Source organism: Pan troglodytes, chromosome 7, assembly GCF_028858775.2.
Source record: "Pan troglodytes isolate AG18354 chromosome 7, NHGRI_mPanTro3-v2.0_pri, whole genome shotgun sequence".
Classification (NCBI taxonomy): domain Eukaryota; kingdom Metazoa; phylum Chordata; class Mammalia; order Primates; family Hominidae; genus Pan; species Pan troglodytes.
Genome location: NC_072405.2, coordinates 101,231,893 through 101,252,259, shown reverse-complemented (window position 1 = coordinate 101,252,259; position 20,367 = coordinate 101,231,893). Strand labels below are relative to the sequence as shown.

General features: G+C 33.8%; 1 protein-coding gene across 2 annotated transcripts in view; it reads left to right on the top strand.

The window, feature by feature from the left end:
- PIP4P2 (phosphatidylinositol-4,5-bisphosphate 4-phosphatase 2) overlaps positions 1-19,838 on the top strand; it is a 51,009-nt gene extending 31,171 nt beyond the window's left edge. The window contains exons 5-8 of one of the 2 annotated variants that reach the window (XM_054657396.2): positions 990-1,042; positions 13,701-13,791; positions 14,626-14,794; positions 18,398-19,838. In XM_054657396.2, coding sequence (XP_054513371.1) covers positions 990-1,042; positions 13,701-13,791; positions 14,626-14,769 — 288 coding nt within the window. In that variant the 3' untranslated portion in view covers positions 14,770-14,794; positions 18,398-19,838. The remainder of the gene's footprint in view (positions 1-989; positions 1,043-13,700; positions 13,792-14,625; positions 14,795-18,397) is intronic. The other variant, XM_054657397.2, reaches the window with a different exon arrangement.
- Positions 19,839-20,367: the final 529 nt, after the last annotated feature.

Genomic DNA, 20,367 nt, shown 5'->3' with positions numbered 1-20,367 from the left:
TAACTCTAATCATAAAAGAAAAAAGTATGCATCAGATATTTTCTAAAAGGTATCTTCTATTGTGTGGAAAACGTTTGAATATCCGTAAGTTATTGAAACCCCTGTATCTAGAATTTGAGCCTTCTGAAAAGAAAAATTGGTGGCCTAGATTTCCAAATGAAACAATTTTAATAAAAATATGTTGTTTTGATGATAAACTGCCAAAGTACTTTAAGAAGTTTTCCCAAAACTATCAAGGAAATACACCCTTTATAAGGAGGTATATAGAAAAGCAAACAAGATAGAAGAAGATTGTTAGAAAGTCATTTAACAAAATATATTTCATGGGATAAAGATTTACTTTAAATTTATATTGCATATTCCTTCAAAGACTATCTACAACCAGTAAGTCATTTCAAGTATCTGAATAACATTCATGTGAGGAAGGTAGCACATTTATTACTTAGATTTACAGGGAAGAAAATTGTACTAAGCAGTGTGTTTTTGTTATATTGTATAAGCAATGACAGAACAGGAAACAGTTCCCGACTTTTTAGTTTATGTACTTGGTGACTTTCTCACATAAGTAGAATAAATAGTTTAATTTTAGTAATGAATCTAAATATTCAAGTATTTAAAAGGCCAGCCCTCAAGACTTAAAAGAAAAATAACTTTGATGGTATATGAAATATGATTGTATTCGTTGAAAGTGAACTGAGACTTACTGAACAAGATGACCCCGATTATGGTATTACATTCAGTATTCATGTAAAGCAAACCTAGATTGCGTCAGAGCATTGGAAAAGTCATGGGAACTATTTCAGAGGAGGATCCCAAACTGTATTTTAAGAGAGGGAGAGAAGTGTTGGAGGGAAAAGCTCATGTAACCGTGAGAAGGTGATTGCTTCTGTTGTGATCCCTGATGACATTTAAAGTAAAAGAAATGTCTTATCAGATTGGATAGTTTTCAGTTGTTTTCTTTTCAATTCCTCTCTTTATTTATTTTACAGTGGATGGAACTGAGGTTCAACACTCTGGCAAAATGCCCACACTGCAAAAAAATGTAAGTTCCCTACCATTGGAAATATTATTGAGAAATACTTGAGACAAATTTGAAGAGTTCAGAATTTTCACTTAAGTAGATTTTGATTTTAAAACATGCTGTGGAGTGAATCCATGCCAATGTATTTATGCTTTTTAAGACTAAAAAGATATCCTAAAACAAAAATATCCCATTTTGAAATTAAAATGATTAGGCTTGATTATCATCATCTAAAGGGAAATCAATTTCTATTATAAGAAAGTGAAATTGCTAAAATTTTCAGTAACCTGGTTAGGATATTATAATCTGTTACAAATAATCTAAAATTTACATTTATAAAATGGGCTGTAATCTAGGAGAAAACTCAAATTGTTCTGGACTTCATAATTAGGTGATTGTTGGCCTTTTTCATCTCCTGCCTAATAAGATTATTACTGATGGCAACGTTTATATAATTATTTGTTTATCTTAATTATTTAGCCTATTTCTCTCTATTCCTAAATGATGCACCTAATGAAAATAATATGACAATATAAAATGAAAAATAATAGAAGGTATTTTGATTAAACACATTTTATGGCGTCTGTGTTGGGGGTCCCAAGACTACACCAAGGTTCCTTGGTTTTCTACAGGGACTCATAGAAATTAATATATAGTTGTACTCACAGGTATGATTTATTATAGCAAAAGTATGCAAAGCAGAATCAGCAAAAGGAAAAGGCAGATGGAGCAAAGTCTGGAGGAAACTAGGGACAAGATTCCAAGGGGCCCCTCCCGGTGAAGTACCCCAGCAGTGAATTATTACCATGCATGTACCATGTTGTCTACCAGGAGGCTCATTAGAGACTTAGTACTCAAGGTTTCTACTGGAGCTGGTTACACAGGCACATCCTACCTAGCACACACCAAAATTCCAAATTCCTGTTTGAATGGAATTTATGTTTAGCATAAACCATACTGTTTACACAAACAATTTATACATAATAAGCCACTCTTACCAGTTAGGGAATGTTGGGAATTCTCCCCAAATCTAAATTTCTAGATGCCAGCTAAGGGCCAACCTTACAAGCAGGGCTTTCTAAGGATAGCAGTCTCAGGCCTGCTGTGTTAACTCTTTTCTGCACTGCATCTATTTTGATAATAAAATTATAATTTAAAAAATTATTGTTATCCTCTTATGTATGTGAATTATAACTGAAGCAAAGTAAATTAAACTGGAATGCTTAGACAATCCAATTTTTATTATTGAAAATAAGAGGTTTGAAATAATATTCATATTTTAATTTGTGTGATCCTTAGTATGATATAAATACCTTATCTACATTGAGAGTTGAGAAATCCCAAGAATGGTTTATAGGAGAAAGTAATTAAAAAGTATTTGGAAGTAGAATGTGTGTAGCAAAATATCTCCATCTCTGCTAGATCTGATTTCAACTAAATATAGCTCTGTAAGAATAACTTTACAGCATATCTTAGCTTATAAAAAATAGTTTCTTTTTTATTTGTGAAATTAATCATTCTAATTCCTTACTGAATCCAATAGAAGTCTGTACATGGAGAAGCAAAGTGGATAAACCCTTAATACATGCACAAAATAATATATATGTACTTGAGGAACACACCTATACTCCCCCCTCCAAAGTATGTGAATATGCATATGGATGATACATATTTCTGGGTATTATGTGTATTTTCACGAAAATGTACAAAATTAAATTGCAAATATATTCACCAAGAACATTAAAATGGAAATAAAGATCTTATAGAAAAGAAAAGGCAGAGACTTCTTTTTTTTTGAGACAGAGTCTCACTCTGTTGCCCAGGCTGGAATGCACTGGCACGATCTCAGCTTACTGCAACCTCCACCTCCGGGGTTCAAGCAATTCTCCTGCCTCAGCCTCCCAAGTAGCTGGGACTATAGGCACACACCACCACGCCTGGCTAATTTTTGTATTTTTAGTAGAGGCGGGGTTTCACCATTTTGGCCAGGCTGGTCTCGAACTCCTGACCTCGGGTGATTCACCTGTCTCAGCCTCCCAAAGTGCTGAGAATACAGGCATGAGCCACTGCACCTGGCCTGACAGAGACCTCTGTGGTTAGCAGACTGTGTGCTAAGCAGAGTGATAGTTGCTTTATATATACATATATACTAGCTGTAATCTTTACAGCAATCCTGTAATACAGGGATTATTTTTGTAATTTTACAAATCAGCAACTGTTAAGAGAGGTTAAGGATTTTGCTCAAGGGACTTGCTTGGTTAATTATTTTCGTACAATGGCAATATTTTTACTACTGATAAGGAAGTATTGAATGTCTGAATACTCCGTGATTTGTTAAAATATCACAAGACAGTGTATTAATATGAAGAAGAATTTGTATCAACTACTTAGGGAACAACTTACATAGAAATTCACATGGAATAAATCGGCTTAAACATTATTCTAAGAGGAAGGTTTGTAGAATCAGAGTCACATGCTAAACATGGGAGGACTCAGAGCATTCATTACTTATTTGAGTGCAAATACTGTGACCACATGAACACTCCTAGCTGGTATCTAGATTTATTTTCTTTTTGAATGTTTTCCTTCAGAGCAAAATGATGGGTCATCTGTTGGAGTAAGATTCTGAGACAGAATTTTTTTTCTTTAAACACAAATATCCTAAAATTAGTTTTAAGTTACAGAAGTTGGTAAATTTATTACTGTGAAACAAGTGTGTTATGTGCTTTTATCTCACAAAATGTATGGGGAAAGCTTCCCCTAGAGCTCCAAAGACTGAGGGGCATTTTCTCATATTGCTGTTTCTTACTCGAATGGTAGCTGGTACTATGGTAGCTAAAGGTGATGTTGTTCTTTTAATTAGGTGGCTTGTGGCCACTGCCAGACTGAAGGTGTACTTGTAGCATTCTGAAATACAGTTTGGACTATGTTTCCATGCAAATGTTATAATGGACCTATGACTAGTAGAGACATTGATTTAATCCATGACAATTATCATTGAATATCATTTCTTTTACATCACTGATGTACTTTTGTGAATCACCTCCTGCCATTTTAAACAATAGTGGGCTTATTCTCAAGTGTTATCCTTTTATTTTGCCATCTAGTGTTATATTTTATAATTATTCATTAATTCAACAAACAATTCTGTGCTAAGTACTGATTGCTTGAAATAAAAGATATAATCTTGCCTTCAAGGAATTTAGTCTTGTGGGCATAGTGGGGAGAATAGTTAATTACTATAAAGTTTTAAGTGCTTTGAAAGAGGTATGACCAGAATGCTCTGCTTTGAAGAGTCCCTAGTCCAGATTAGAGGCAAAGGGATCTTGAGTGAAGGTTTTCAGGAGGGAGTGATATATGAACTAAGTTATAAAAGATGAGTGAGAATTGTGTGAAAAAGAGGGTGCACTGTAGAAGGAGCTACCTGTGCAAAGGTACAAAGGAGTCAGAGTATAGATGTACTAGTAAGGAAATGGAATGGATAGGACTGAATGTGAAGGAATGAGAGAGAGAGAGATTGGGATCAAGAATGACCCTATTTCTGAGAGGCTGTAGAACCATTCACTGAGACAGGACATGCAGGATCTAGAAGAAATGTGTCTGGCAGAAGATGATAAATTCATTTTCAACATATTAGATATAGAATAGTAGGTTTGCTAGATTGGTTAATCATCATTCCATCTATCTGCTTTTCAAAGCAGCAATCTTGGATCAATATAGCCATGGCTTCTCCCTTCCTTCACCAAGATAACTGAGAGTTGAAAAAATTCCGTATTCAGTTCTTTACAAATGTATAGATTTGTAATTTATCTAAATTGATCTATATTCCTAAGTGTCCTTGATTGACTTCCCATTTCCCAAAACAGCTATCTCCAGATATCTACTATTCCTCCTAAACCCCCACCTCAGTACCCCCAACTCTCCAGGTCTCATCCAATGAATTGCCTCCTATCTCTGAAATAATTGAGGCTATCTGTGAATTCTCTCATTTTTGTATTTCATACTCGTAAACCTGTCTCTATCCATGCTCACTTCATTTCCTCTTCTCAGAGGGATGCATGTCTCTTCTTTCCAAGGCTTATACCTTCATTTGATTATTGCACCCCATTCTCTCTGGAATAAGGCACAATTAGCTATCCATCCCCAGTGGGCCACTGAATTTGCTCTAATGAAATTCACATCCCAATAATAAATTCCAATATTTTGATTCTCATCCTGCTTGTTTTCTCTGTAGCATTTGATACTATTGATCATCCTGGGTGTGCTGATTAATTTTAGGTGTCAACTTGACTGGATTAAGGAATGTCTAAAGAAATGGTAAAGCATTACTTCTGGATATGTGTGAGAGGGTGTTTCTAGAGGAGACAGTGGACTGAATGGAGAAGATCTGCCCTCAATGTGAGTGGACACCATCCAATTGGCTGGGGGCCCAAAAGAAAAAAAAAAAGCAGTGGAAAGGCAATTTTCACTCTTCTGGAACTTGGACACTCTTTTCCTGCCCTTGAACATCAGAACTCCAGGCCCTCTGGCCTTTGGACTCTGGGACGTACACCAGTGGTCCCTCAGCTCCGCAGACCTTCCTCCCCAGACTGAGAATTACACCATTGGCTTCCCTGATTCTGAGGCTTTTGGACTTAGACTGAGTCACACTGCCAACAGTCCAGGGTCTCTTACAGATCCCCTGTTGCAAGACTTCTCAGCCTCTATAATCACAGTAGCCAATTTCCTTGATAAATTGCCTCTTATCTATTTCATCTATCTATCTATCTATCTATCTATCTATCTATCTATCTATCTATCATCTATCTCCTATTGGTTCTGGCTTTCTGGAGAACCCTGACTAATACAATGGTTTCTTTTCCTTAAAGTTTGTTTTCTTGGTTTCCAGATACTGCTTTCTCCTGGGTTTCTCCTACTTCTCACAACTCTTCTTTGTTGGCTTTATTTTCTCTTCCAAGTTGTTAAATTTTGCACTGTTGGTGGGACTGTAAACTAGTTCAACCATTGTGGAAGTCAGTGTGGCGATTCCTCAGGGATCTAGAACTAGAAATACCATTTGACCCAGCCATCCCATTACTGGGTATATACCCAAATGACTATAAATCATGCTGCTATAAAGACACATGCACACGTATGTTTATTGCGGCATTATTCACAATAGCAAAGACTTGGAACCAACCCAAATGTCCAACAATGATAGACTGGATTAAGAAAATGTGGCACATATACACCATGGAATACTATGCAGCCATAAAAAATGATGAGTTCATATCCTTTGTAGGGACATGGATGAAATTGGAAACCATCATTCTCAGTAAACTATCGCAAGAACAAAAAACCAAACACCGCATATTCTCACTCATAGGTGGGAATTGAACAATGAGATCACATGGACACAGGAAGGGGAATATCATACTCTGGGGACTGTGGTGGGGAGGGGGGAGGGGGGAGGGATAGCATTGGGAGATATACCTAATGCTAGATGACGAGTTAGTGGGTGCAGCGCACCAGCATGGCACATATATACATATGTAACTAACCTGCACAATGTGCACATGTACCCTAAAACTTAAAGTATAATAAAAAATAAAAAAAAAGAAGTTACCAATGCAAAAAAAAAAAAAAAAAAAAAAAAGTTAAATTTTGCTATTTTCCAAAGTTGGAACTTGACCGCACTTTATCCGGGTTTTCTCTTATGTTCCTATGTCATTTAGATGCCATTAAATGACCCCAGATATTTCTTTGGAGCTTCAGATTTAAATATACTATCTCTATTCACTATCTAGCCTAGAATTATTTCAACTTGATATCTCATGGTCATTTCAAGCACAACCTGACCCAGCATTCCCACCTTACTCTGCAAACCAATCTCCCATGTGTATTGATAAATATATTATGTTTTTCTTTTTCACCCCCTACATTATTTCTAGAAAAAGAATATATTATTTTAATGAATGTTATCCTGTCTGTCCAACTGACCAACCAAGAAATATTAGTGTATTTTTTATCATTCTCCATATTTAAATGGTAATATCCTATCAATTATGTCCCTTGACATTTTAATTCTGTCCTCTTATTCTCATGATTTCTACTTCAGTTCATGTATTCAGCATCTCTCACCAGGACTATTGCATTGGTTTTCTAATTTATCTCTTGACCTCCAATACTGCAATTATCTATTCATTTACTAGAGTGGTAGTTCCTAAATGCATACGTCATTTTAGATTCTCTGGCATCAAATCTTTTAGTGGCTCCCAATTTCTTAGCCATGGCATACAGTTGTGCAAGTTGTATGCTGCACAACCCGAAGAGGTACAATTTCCATTGTTATTTTAGGTTTGTATATTTAGTTTCATATAAATTATTCTGAGGACTTCTTTTACTTGTTGGCATAAATGTACCATATGGTTTACTATCAGCCCATTGCCTAAAATCCAAAATCAAACTCCAAACTTCTTTTAGTCTTTGCCTAACTTTTCTAGGGATATCTTTGTTTTCTTCTGTCTCTACACACACAACCTAGTTATTTCCTAGCCCCAACAAATTGCACTTCTACTTCCACAAACATATTATGCAGTTTCTTTCTTCTGTTCCTGAGTCTTATCCTGCTAGACCTAGAATGGCCTGGCTACTCCTTTCCTTGCCCTTGTCTACCTAGAAAACACCTATTTAACCTAAAAAATTAGCTGAAACATCCCTTGCTTCTACTCTTCATCTGTAGAAACATTCTGTGGCAGAAAGGTTATTCTGCTGCTTATTCCTTGAACAAATTTTCTTTTCACACCTGAACAATTCTAATGTAATCAGCTGAAATGACTTACTCCCCCATCTATTCACATTTTAAGCTATCCTTAAGTCTTGTGTAATAAAGCCATCCCTGGCTGCCTTGTCTGAAAATTGTAATGTAAAGAACATTGTTTGCCACCTTTTCCCCTTATAAATTCCTGTAGCACTAGCTACACTACCATTTTCCAGGTGTTCTTCATAATCCTAGTGTTTCATAAGGTGTTTTTGTGAAGCGAAAGATTAATAATTTGAAGAGTGAATAGTTAGATGTTTGAGAGCATTGAATGGTCTTTTCAGCTTGGAGATTCACTGTCCACATTTTTGTATATGCCCCTTGACTTTCACATGCAGTAATATAAAAAACCAATTAGCTGTAAAAATCATCCTTTTAAATGCATAGCTCAGCTCATATGACAGTTAAGAAAATCCCCAGGGACCAAAAATGAAGATTAAGTGACAACCAGGACTATCCTGAAGGTATATGCCAACACTAGGGATCTACAGCCTTGGAAGAACGAGAGAGAAGGCGTTGGCCTCACACAAGGTAGCGGGGTTAGAATACTGCCTCCTCCCAATAAAGTACTTAAAGTACTCTTCCCCTGGAAAAGAGTGAGTTAGGAAAAAGAAATCAACCAGAAAAGGAAGATTGCAGAGGAAAAAATTTATAAGAACAGTGAATTTAGGTTTATATTTTTATATCACTTATGCGATCTAGGAAAACCTAGTTCCAGAAACTGACTTAAAGTTTAGGGTTAGTATCAGTCTAGGGAGCCTGCGAAAAGCAAATGAAAGTTCTGTATGTAGGAAAGCACCCCCAAACTATGCATGCCAAAATTTTTTTATATTGAGATCTGCCAAAATAAGTTTTCAACAAAAGTTACTAGTCATAGGAGAAAACAAGATTCCAGAAGCATAATCAACATTGACAGCAAACAGCATAATTAGACCTCTAAAAACTTCAGATTTATAATTATTAAATATGGAGTATGTTAAAACTATGCCTAAGATGTTTTAAAATAAAAATAAGAGAAAACATGTAAGACTATTTAAAAATTACCAGGTACTCACAGAAATGTATATGTGAGTGTTTGTAGCAAATTTGACACATGCAACAGCTTGGATGAATTGAATTTATGCTGAGTAAAAAAAAAACTAGCCATACAAGGTTACCTGCAGTAAGATTTCATTTATGTAACATTTTTCAAATGGCAAAATTGTAGAAATAGGGAACAGATTAATGATGGTGTGGCAGGCACAGGGTGCGGGATGGGCAGAAAGGAGGGTGTGGTTATAAAAGGATCCTTACAGTGATAGACTGTTCTCTATTTTAGCTGTGGTATGAACCTAAACGTGATAAAATTGCATAAAATTAAAGACAAATCCATACTCATATACCTGAGAAATCTGAATATTGGTGGATTATATGAATGTTAATATCCTGTTTATAATATTGTATTATAATTTGCAAGATTTACTATGGGGGAAATAGGGCAAAGCGTACATGGTATTTTTATGTGTTATTTATTACAACTGCTTGTGAATCTATAATTGTCTCAAATAGAAATTTGCAAAAAAATAACCAGATAGATATAGAAAGAAACAATAGAACTTCTAGAAATTATTACAGAAATTAAAATGCACGTATGGTTTAAAGAACACATCAGCTAAAGGTGAAGACTAAAGTTGTGAATTGGAAGATAGAGGTAAGTGAATTACCCAGAATCTAGCATAGAGAGACAAAGATGAATGTAAGATTAAGAGAAAATATATTATTAAGATGCCAATTATATATCTGACCTGGAAGGAACAAATAAAGAATGGGATATGGCACTTTAGGAGATAATCTCAAAGAATTTTCAGATCTATGAAAGATATGAATTTTTATATTCAAAAAGAACAATGAAATCCAAGCAGGATAAGTAAATGTGTTACAGTGAAATTGTAGAAAACCTAAGAGAAATAGAAGGTAATTAAAAGCAGAGAGACAAAAGGCATATTTTCAATAAGAAAAAGATAACAGTTCTGTCAGCAAATGTCTCAACAGCAAAAATAGAAGCCAGAAAACAAGTTTTAAAATACATCAAAAATACTAAGAGAAATTAACTGTCAAACTGGTATTATACACCTATCTAAACCATCAAAGAATAATGAAGGTAAAATAAGTATATTTTCAAAAGCAAAACCAACAAACTTACAAACAAAACCCAGGGTATCTACCATCCTGGTACCCTTACTAAAAAAAAAAACTGCTAAATGATGAACTAGGGAATATGAACAAATATTCCAGAAGAAATTTCTGCAGTGCAGGAAGGAAAGGTAAACCAAGAAATTGTAACAATTCACCAGAAACGCTGACTGTATAAAATAGCCAAAACGACAGTACCAATTATATTAATGCTAATAAATTTTGAGAAACAAAAATACAATAAAACTGAAATATTGGAAAACAGTAGCATTAAGATGCTAGTGGAATGTTTGGTGTTAAAACTTTCTAAAATCTTTATATTTATCAGGAAGATGGATTTAATAATTGACTTTAGATTTTAAAACATATGAAAGTTAAAATTTTAAGTGCAACTGCCAAATGAATGAAATAAATTGTAAAACTTTCAGAATAATAAGAGGAAAATGAAATGAAAGAGTCATGGTCAATATAAAAGAAGTCTGGAAATAAAGGTAGAAAAGCAGAAAATACAGGAATAGTAGCAAGCCAAAATAAGGTGTCAGAAATAGTCCATGTATATCATTAGACTAATCTTGCTAGTAAAACTTAACAGAAATGGTAAGACTAGATGTAAGAACAGCTATATACAATTTGAAGAAGGAACACATGAATATTAGAACATAGAGTGAATGTATAAGGATAGAAAAAGATACAACCATAAATCACTAACCAAAGGAAAAGACATACCAGGCAAACACTAGCCAACATTAAAATGTAATGTTAATATCAATTAAAATAACAGAGACTGCTGTTTTCTCCTTCCTTTTATTAGTAGACCTCTGAATTTGACTAGCCACTCAGCTAGAGATGGATTTCCTAGCCTGTCTTGCAGATAGTGTGGCCATCTTTAAGTTAGGACCAATGGAATGTGAACAAAAGTGATGAGTACAGTTTTCTGATACTCTCCTTAAAGACAAAATTGCCTGTCTTCGTTTTTTCTCTCCTCTTTGAATTGAGTGGAAAAGCCAACTGGCAGGAATGTTGTTACCTGTGTAGAGTTTGGCAATACCAATCAGGGAGTACAGCTGACTACCAACCCTAGGCTGTACATTTACCTTTAAGTTTTATCTGCTAGAAAAATAAACTTATTTTTAAACTTCTGTATTCTGAATTTCTGAATGTTATGTTCCTTTCTCTCTACAACCTCACCAGCATCTGTTATTTTTTGACTTTTTAGTAGTATTAATTCTGACTGGTGGGAGATGGTATCTCATTGTGGTTTTTATTTGCATTTCTCTAATGATCAGTGATGTTGAGCTTCTTTTCATAGAATTGTTGGCTGCATGTATATCTTCCTTTGAAAAGTGTCTGCTCATGTTCTTTGCCCACTTTTTAATGGGCTGGTTTTTTTTTTCTTGTTTTAAGTTCTCATAGATGCTGGATGTTAGACCTTTGTCAGATGCATAGTTTGCAAAATTTTTCTCCCATTCTGTAGGTTGTCTGTTCACCCTGTTGATAGTTTCCTTTGATGTGCAAAAGCTCTTTAGTTTAATTAGATATCATTTGTTCATTTTTGCTTTTGTTGCAGTTTCTTTTGGTGTCATCATCGTGAAATCTTTGCCTGTTCCTATGTCCAGAATGGCATTGCCTAGGTTGTCCTCCAGGCAACCTATATAACTATAAATGTTATAGTTTACATTTAAGTCTTTAATCCATCTTGAGTTAATTTTTAAATTTGGTATGAGGAAGGAGTCCAGTTTCAATGTTCTGCATATGGCTAGCCAGTTATTCCAGCACCATTTATTGAATAGGGAATCCTTTCCCCATTGCTTGTTTTTGTAAGGTTTGTTGAAGATCAGATAGTTGTACGTTTGTAAGTGTGTGGCCTTATTTCTGTGTTCTCTATTCTGTTCAATTGATCTGTGTGTCTGTTTTTGTACCAGTAATATATATTGCATGTAGATACCACATATGTACTAAATATGTAAGAGATTTTATGATTAATAAGTGCTTGTTGGTCATTGCCTTATCCTGTGAGGAGATGGCACTTGAGTTGTGGAGTAGCAGTAGGTTATTTTTTTCAGAGAAGATTTCTCAGATGTAGTGACTATTTAATTTGAGTGATGAAAAGAGAGCACAGGTTTTCTAAGCAGAATTCATGCACTGAAATTAATGTACTAAAGTGTATTCTCTTGGCTCACAGAAAAGCCGCTCTAATATTCACTTAGAAACTTTTGACTTATTCAATACATAATTTTAATAAGCTTAGTTGGCTTCTAATAAATGGTATATTACAAACTGCCAAATGCAGATGCACAGGCAGTGATAAGAAACAACAACCAGATGTGATGTATAAGGCAAGAAAAACCACCAGTGGATGCATAGAAATTAAAACCAAAAATAGACTAGGGCTAAATGTTACATAAAAGCAGTGAATCCTGCATGCCCTAGTAACTCTAGATAGCAAGCTGTACAATATATAGTAATTAATGGTGGTCCCCAGGTCATCCAGATGTTTGTGTTTGGGCTCAAGTACCCAGGAAAATTTACGATGTATATTTGCAACAAACTTCATCAGTTTTTCAAAAAGATTTGGAAATTAAAGGAAATAATTTTGTATGCAAAATTAACTATTTGGAATCACATGTTTCTAAATCATGCCTAGTAAGTGATGAATTTCTGTATTTTACTTATTCATCAGACATTCTTTGAGAGGTTATTATGTGTTAGGCATAATCTTGACACTGGCCACACAAAGGTGAATCAGATACTTCTGTGTCATTCACTAACACGATGCCTTGCATATGGTATATAGTAATAAATATATGTACGTTAAGACAGAGAAGAAAGTGCTAATTTGGCTACTAATCTCTGCTATAACTTATATCATTTTGAAAATTACCACAATTAGATACAGAGAGGGTTAATACTATTAGATTTGGAATTTCAATTGAGTAGCACAGTAGAGGGTTTTTAGCAGTATGTATTAAAAACAATTCAAAAAGTTTAATCCCTTTAATTTGTAATCCTAATTCTAAATTTAAAAATCTTAAGAATGATTAAAAATAAGCACAATGCTTTTAAATGATACTTTGTTGGCATTATGTATAATAATGAACATACTTTAATGTACAATAGTAGAAAATTTTTTAATTATGTTATATTCATCCATCAGAATTTTAGTTTGAGAATATTATGGGAAAAGGTTCATGCTATATATTGGTAAGGTACAAAATTGGCTACAGGAAAGTATGCAAAAATACTGAGTGACTATTTTATGATATTGGGATTATAGGTAATTTTTTCTTTCCTTTTTCTTCATTGTTTCTTTCCTTTTTATTCTACTTTCTAAATTTTTTACATAAATACATACTCTTTTAACTGTAAAAAAATCAAATGCTATTTGTAAGATAGCTGTTTTTCCGTTCTGAAATAGATTTTTTGGAAATAAACTTTTATCTTGGGAGATTAGTAGGTACTACAATGGATTTCTGTGGATATTATCAATTGAACTTTGTTTAAAGCCACAATAATATCACAAATTCACCCTGAACGATTTTGTCACCCATTAAAAATGACATGTTTAATGCATGTTCTTGTCTGTAAAGTTGAAGCAATGAATAAAAATTATATAATATTACTAAAGCCATAGATAAGAACTCACAAAAATGAAATAGAGAATTTTTATGTAAATACTTAATGTTCTCTTTTGCTTTCATGAATTTGCAGCTCCTCAGTGGGTAGTGCACTTCCACGAAGACGCTGCTGTGCATACATTACCATTGGAATGATATGTATTTTCATTGGAGTTGGGTTAACTGTGAGTGTTACACTTTGATGTTAGAATTCTGTCCTCTCAACTTTATCAGTAGTCAATCATGAGGCCTGGGACAACCTTCAGGGATTCCTGAAGAGGCTGCATCCTTGGCATGCCAGCACTAGAAGCTTCTGAATGATTATGAGCAATCAGAAACCCAATCCATGGACCTCTTTTTGATTGAACTCGCCCATCCAAGTGAAACGGTGTCTTTTTACCTCCAAAAGTCCTTACTGTTGGGGATTTTATCATCTATTTAGCAAAAGTCCATTTAAAAAAAAATCAGTGCCAGAACTAATTTTTATGGCTATGGGGTCTCTTATTATTCAAAGCAATATTCATTCAGCTACAGAGATCTAAAAAAACCACTCTTCTCTTTATCCAAATCAAGCAGAGATTTATTACCAATATGAGGATGGCTTGTTTTTAGAGGAGACTGGAGCTAAGCAGTTAGCATGGGGATTATGCCAGAAGAGGAAGATAATCTCTTTTGCTGCCATTTCCATGCTCCTTTGTTTGTCAGTACAACTAGTCCCTTATTACTAGCAATGTCCTATTGTGTCCCATGATAGTAAGAAGTTACATGGATTAAATTCCTTGTAGAGATAATATAGTTTAGTGTGCTTTTTTGCTTACTTCATAACATTTATAGTTACTACAAGTAGCAGTATGGTCTATCAGTTGCAGTCAACAGATACACCTACTCTTATAAGGACTTTGTGTATTTGGTCTGGGGGTATATTTCATAACAATCACATGTAAGCTGATACAAGTTCCCTAAGCAGATATTTTCTTAAAGTTTCTAATATTTTGTTTTTATATTGCTTTTTACTTTAGGTTGGCACCCCAGATTTTGCAAGGCGATTTCGAGCAACCTATGTTTCTTGGGCAATTGCTTATCTCCTAGGATTGATCTGCCTTATCCGAGCTTGTTATTGGGGAGCCATAAGAGTCAGTTATCCAGAACACAGTTTTGCATAAGCTTGTTTATGATTCAGTAATGCAGGTGAGAGTGTCTAGCAGTTCTTGGTAAGCTACTCTGGACATCTTTAAATTATTTATCCTAATGGATTCCATTCTGGTTTATGTATAATCGTTTCAAGACTTTGGGAGTCTTTTATGAACAAATGCTCATTGCACTATATTATATGCAAATTGTTTTGCTGCTAGGTTTTCAAAATTTGAATAATAAAGCCTTTTCATGTTCTTTTACATCTCTTACAGATATTTTTGGATTTGTTACCAAACATTACATTTACTCTCACCCTTTTATTATTTTTAAATAAGTTATTTCATTACTTGCTGATACATGAGTATTCCTAAGTGTTTATAAATATTTCTACAATAGTTTCACATTTATATTTACATTTTAATTAAACAGTATCAAAATTGCTTGCTTAAAACCTAAGCAATATGCATTTTGCTTGAACTGCTTACTGTAACTTTAACCTAAGATTATAGTGACCTTATTCAGGAAAAAAATAAATAAATTTAGTGTACCTTCAAAGACTTGACATTCTTGTCAGAGGAAAAAAAATTTCTAGATACTGTATGCTTGCTTTTTGTTGTTTGTAGAAAGATAAAATATTTTGGTAGTAATTTAAAATACAAGAACGAATATTTATTTGTCCACAGTTGGAGATGTTGGATAAATGTCTTTTCTCAAAGATCACAGGACTTTTGTCTTTCATTTTTGTCTTTTTATTTACCATTTATAAAAGATCTGGTCTGGATTATGGAATTTAATGTTTATCAGCTCTATGTATTCCTTTATAGAGGCTTGAGGAAGTATTTCACATAACATGTTTTATAATACTTAACCATTTATCCAAAGATATATTTACATTGGGTTGTGCCCCTTTCCCTTAGATCATGGTAAATTTTTCTTATTGAGGTAATTATGTACTACTTATATTTGAAGGAAGCTTATGACATTTTACAGTAGCTAAAATGTTGAGATTAGAGGTACTTTTACTATTCTTCTCAAAGGTAACTGATCAGATAATTACCCAAATTATTCAAGAAAATAGATCAGAGATAAAGAACAACATAATTTTCTAAGAATTCATTGAAATTTATGGAATCAGCTCTCGCACTGCCCATCTTTGCAGTTTTGAAAAAGAAATTGCTTAATCACAAATGTTCTACAGTCTTTAAATGTAGTAGAATTAGACAGTGAGATCATCTGAGTAAATTGATTGGTGATTCCAGAGATAAGACTAATATTTTAAATTATTTATGATACTGATTAGTATAAAAACGTACTCATCACAGAATTTGAAGCAAAATACATGTACACTTCAAAGAGTAAATGACAAATGTATAAATGCTGTAGCTCAGGATTATATGTACCTTTAAAAATACACTAATAAAGATTATTGTTCAAAAATTACCTTGTTTTATTCCATTAAAAATAATGTCACTTCCAGAGTTGCCTTGAAATCTTGCTGTAAAGTTTTCATGTTTAGGAATGTACCTGTTTCTTTATATAATATTCATTTATGTTTTTTGTACTATTTTCAAATGGTTTTATTTTTAAAATATAGCTTTTAAATCCATTTGTAATACACTTGATGTTAGGTATAAAATAATCTTACTTCTTTTCCTAATGGTTAACTAGTTGTAACAGCATTGTATACTGAATAATCCATTCTTTCCCTCATTGATTGGAAAACTCACATTAAATTATATGCTATGTCATATTCCTTCTGGAATAATAACTTTATGAGAGCAAGAACCCTGGTAGTCTTGTTCACAGCTTTATCCCCACTTAGAACAGTTCTTGGTGTACATGTGCTCAATTTATGTGAATGAATATGCATGAATGAATAAATGGTTGAATGAATTGCTATTTTAAATTCTTATATACACTTGAATATGTACTTTATATTTTGTACCAGAATGTATAGGTAAGTATTTGTATAACCTTGGGTTAAGAAAAAACGTTCTAAGTAGAACCTAAAAGAAGAAATTATATAGGAAAGCATTGATACAATGAAACAACAACGACAAAATCCCCAAAATACTTCTGTATGATAAAAACCCTTAAGCAAAGCCAAAAGACAAACTGGTGAAGCTATTTTCAAAATAGGAGAAAGACTGTAATATCAGAAGGGACTAACGGTATGAAAAAGCAATTCACAAAATGACTACAATAGGTCATAAACTGTTTTTCGATTTTTCTTTTTTTTTAAACAGGGTCTCACTCTGTCACTTAGTCTGGAGTGCAGTGGTGTGATCTCGGCTCACTGCAGCTTCCACTCCCCTGGCTCAAGCCATCCTCCCACCTCAGCCTTCCAAGTAGCTGGGATCACAGCGTGCGCCACTATGCCGGGCTTTTTTTTTTTTTTTTGTATTTTTTGTAGAGATGGGGTTTTGCTATGTTGCCTAGGCTGGTCTGGAACTCCTAAGCTCAAGCGATATGCCCAGCTCACCCCCCGAAAGTGCTGGGATTACAGGTGTGAGCCACCACACCCAGATCCCAATTTTCTAATATTTGAAGAATGTAAGTTAAAACAAAGAGATACTATTTTTCACTTACCATATTAACAAAGAAGTAGAAATTACAATAATACCCCTGTAATGCTGAGGACATTGGAAACACACACACACACGCGCACACACACACCACATATTCTTTGATCTAGTAATTCTCTAAGAATTTATCCTAAAGGTATTGTCAATTTTCTAATAAAGAGTAAAAATATAGTCCAATAATCCAATAACATGAGATTGATGAAATAAATTATGGCACACCTATACAATGAAATAGCAGACAATCAAGAATATGACGAAAAATTTCATCTATTGAATTGGAAATGGCTCGCAAATTGTGTGATACATAGAATATGATCCACATTTTAGAAAATGTATTTTATGTGTACATACTGAAAAAACTAAGGAAAATAAACCAAAAATATTAGGAGTGGTTATCTCTGGGTGAAGAGAGAGAAATTATTTTTACTTTATTTTTGAACTAGATTGTTGGAAAGTAGGTTTTAGTCTTGATGAATAGATAAGAGTAGTATATGATGATTACATCAATATTTGTTAATTTTCATTTTGATTCTTGAAAAGTTTTAAAATGAGTTTATTAAAATCCAAACCAATGACGGTCATTGATAAAACCTTAAGCTTTAAAGTCAGAGAATATATATTTAAGCTTAGTCCTATGTGAGTTACCTAAAATTTTTAATTAATTAAATTCAAATTTATGAAACTTTATACTCAGTGTTGTCTTTTGTTATTTTGTTTTGTTTTGCTTTTTTAAGTAGAGCATGTCTTCCAGTGCCTAGGGAACATAGAAAATAACTGGGAAGAGGTTATTTGAAAGAATACACCATAGCCATGAATCAGAAAAGGAATGATGTGTTTGTCCCTTGCTGTTCAAAGTAGCAAAAATTGCCTTAGTTCTTCTTAGAAAAGAGAAAAATGGCACCATGACCAGGTATTCTTGAACAAGTCATTTGTGAGTACATATATGTTATTTTAGAAGAAAAAAGGAAACTTGACATGTGCCAAGTAGAGTGCTAACCTTACAATACATGCTGTTTAAATATTCACAAGAACCTAGGAAGCAAGTACAGCATTCTTGTTTCTATTTTACCAGAGGAAATTGAACTGCTGCTCCCACAGATCTGAAAAAGTAGATGCTGAGTAGGACAGGAATCTGCATTCAAAACAATCACTCCCTCATGATTCTATTGGAGATTTTTCCTGGATCACACCTGGAGAAGAAGAAACACTACTACACCATGTAGAAAATAGTATTACATGTTTATATCCACTTTGGCATTTATATTTTCACATACAGAAAAATGCTGTGATTTATTTTATTTTATTTTTTTCCCATAAGTTATTGGGGTACAGGTGGTATTTGGTTACATGAGTAAGTTCTTTAGTGGTGATTTATGAGATATTGGTGCACCTTTTGTTTAGCTTTTGTTTAGTTTTGATATGGCTATACCTGCACTCATATGCTATGATAAACCTCTACAGCCATTTCCCTGTTTATGATCTGCATAAATTGCTATAAAATCTAAGTTTTCATTTATTCAATGTATGTTTCTGGTATGCTCATACATATATATGTAATAAGTAATGAAGACAAAAGCCCTAGTGTTTATGTAGCCACCTTACGTATGTTAACATTTAGTCTGTCACAGTTATTATTCTACCATTGAAGAGGCTAAGACAGATTCAATAATTAAAGGTCACTTAGCTTATATGTGAGGAAGCCAGCTGGAATCAGTCTGTCTGCTTCTGAAATGTGTCTGCTTTCCACTACATAAGGTTTTATTGTTTCACTTTGTAGTGAAAAACTTTTGATTTTTGTGCCCCCTGCTGTTCATTGTCTGTAGGTCATCTGAAGAAAGAGAATTATTAGAAAATATTTGCCCAAAATAGTCATTTCAAAAGCATAGAATAATTTAAAATTTTTAATGAATTTGATATTATATCCAACTACATTAATTTTAGAGCATTTTGATTTATGTAGCAAAATATTATTACGTGTATTTTCTTTTTTATAATTAGCATAAAATTATAGGAAGGCTAAGTAAAAATATTTTTTTCTTTCTTTCTTTTTTTTTTTTTTTGAAAAAAGGTCTCACTCTGTCAGCCAGGCTGGAGTGCAGAAGCAGAATCTCAGGGCTGACTGCAGACTCAACCTCTCGATCACTACAGTCTCGGTCTCTGGGACTCAAGAAGTCCTTCCACTTTGACCCCCTGAATAACCGGGACTACAGGTGCACCACCATGCCCGGATAGTTTTTTTTTTTTTTTCTCTGTAGACAAGTGGCTTCGCCATGTTGCCCAGGCTGGAATGGAACTCCTGAGCTTAAGCGATCCGCCTGCCTCGGCCTCCCAAAGTGCTGCTGGGATTAAAGGCATATGCACCCAGTCAGAAGTGTTTTCTATTAAATATGAGGAAATTGACATGCGATGAGTTTTAAATAACATAATTGTATTTTCTTTTTCTTGTAATGGCAATATTTATGAAAATGATTTGTTAGCACAAAATGCTAATAAAAATTTGTACAGGCTTTTAATTTTAAAATTTGTTTTACATATGCAGTTACACATTTAAATAAATACTATGTTCTTTATATTTTGCTAAACATGCATATGTTTGACTTGAAGTGGAATATTAGATTAAAAACAGAGAAATAAAGAGCCTATTTGTTTTCTTTTGGGGACGGCCTCACAGAGTAAGGATCAGATCAAGCCAAAGATTTAAGAAGTAGGTCTAGTTTATAATACAGTAAATGAGAGTCTTTGATCTAACAGTCTTTTCAATTTTGTAACTAAGAGTTATTTAAGGTAACTTATTAAATAGGAAGTGATCGCACACATTGCTCTTATGAAATTTTGAATGCCCTGGGTGGCCTGTTGATAGGTGTAGGTAATAATGGTAGGATATACAGAGTTATGGAAAAGTTCCCAGTGTTCCAATAAATTTTTCTGAAAAACCTTGCCTCAGTATCTCATATTTCCACATGAGATATACCTTTGGCTTAAGATAGTGGACATTTAAATAATCTTGAAAATGCATTAAATTTTTTATTTTTTTAATTATTT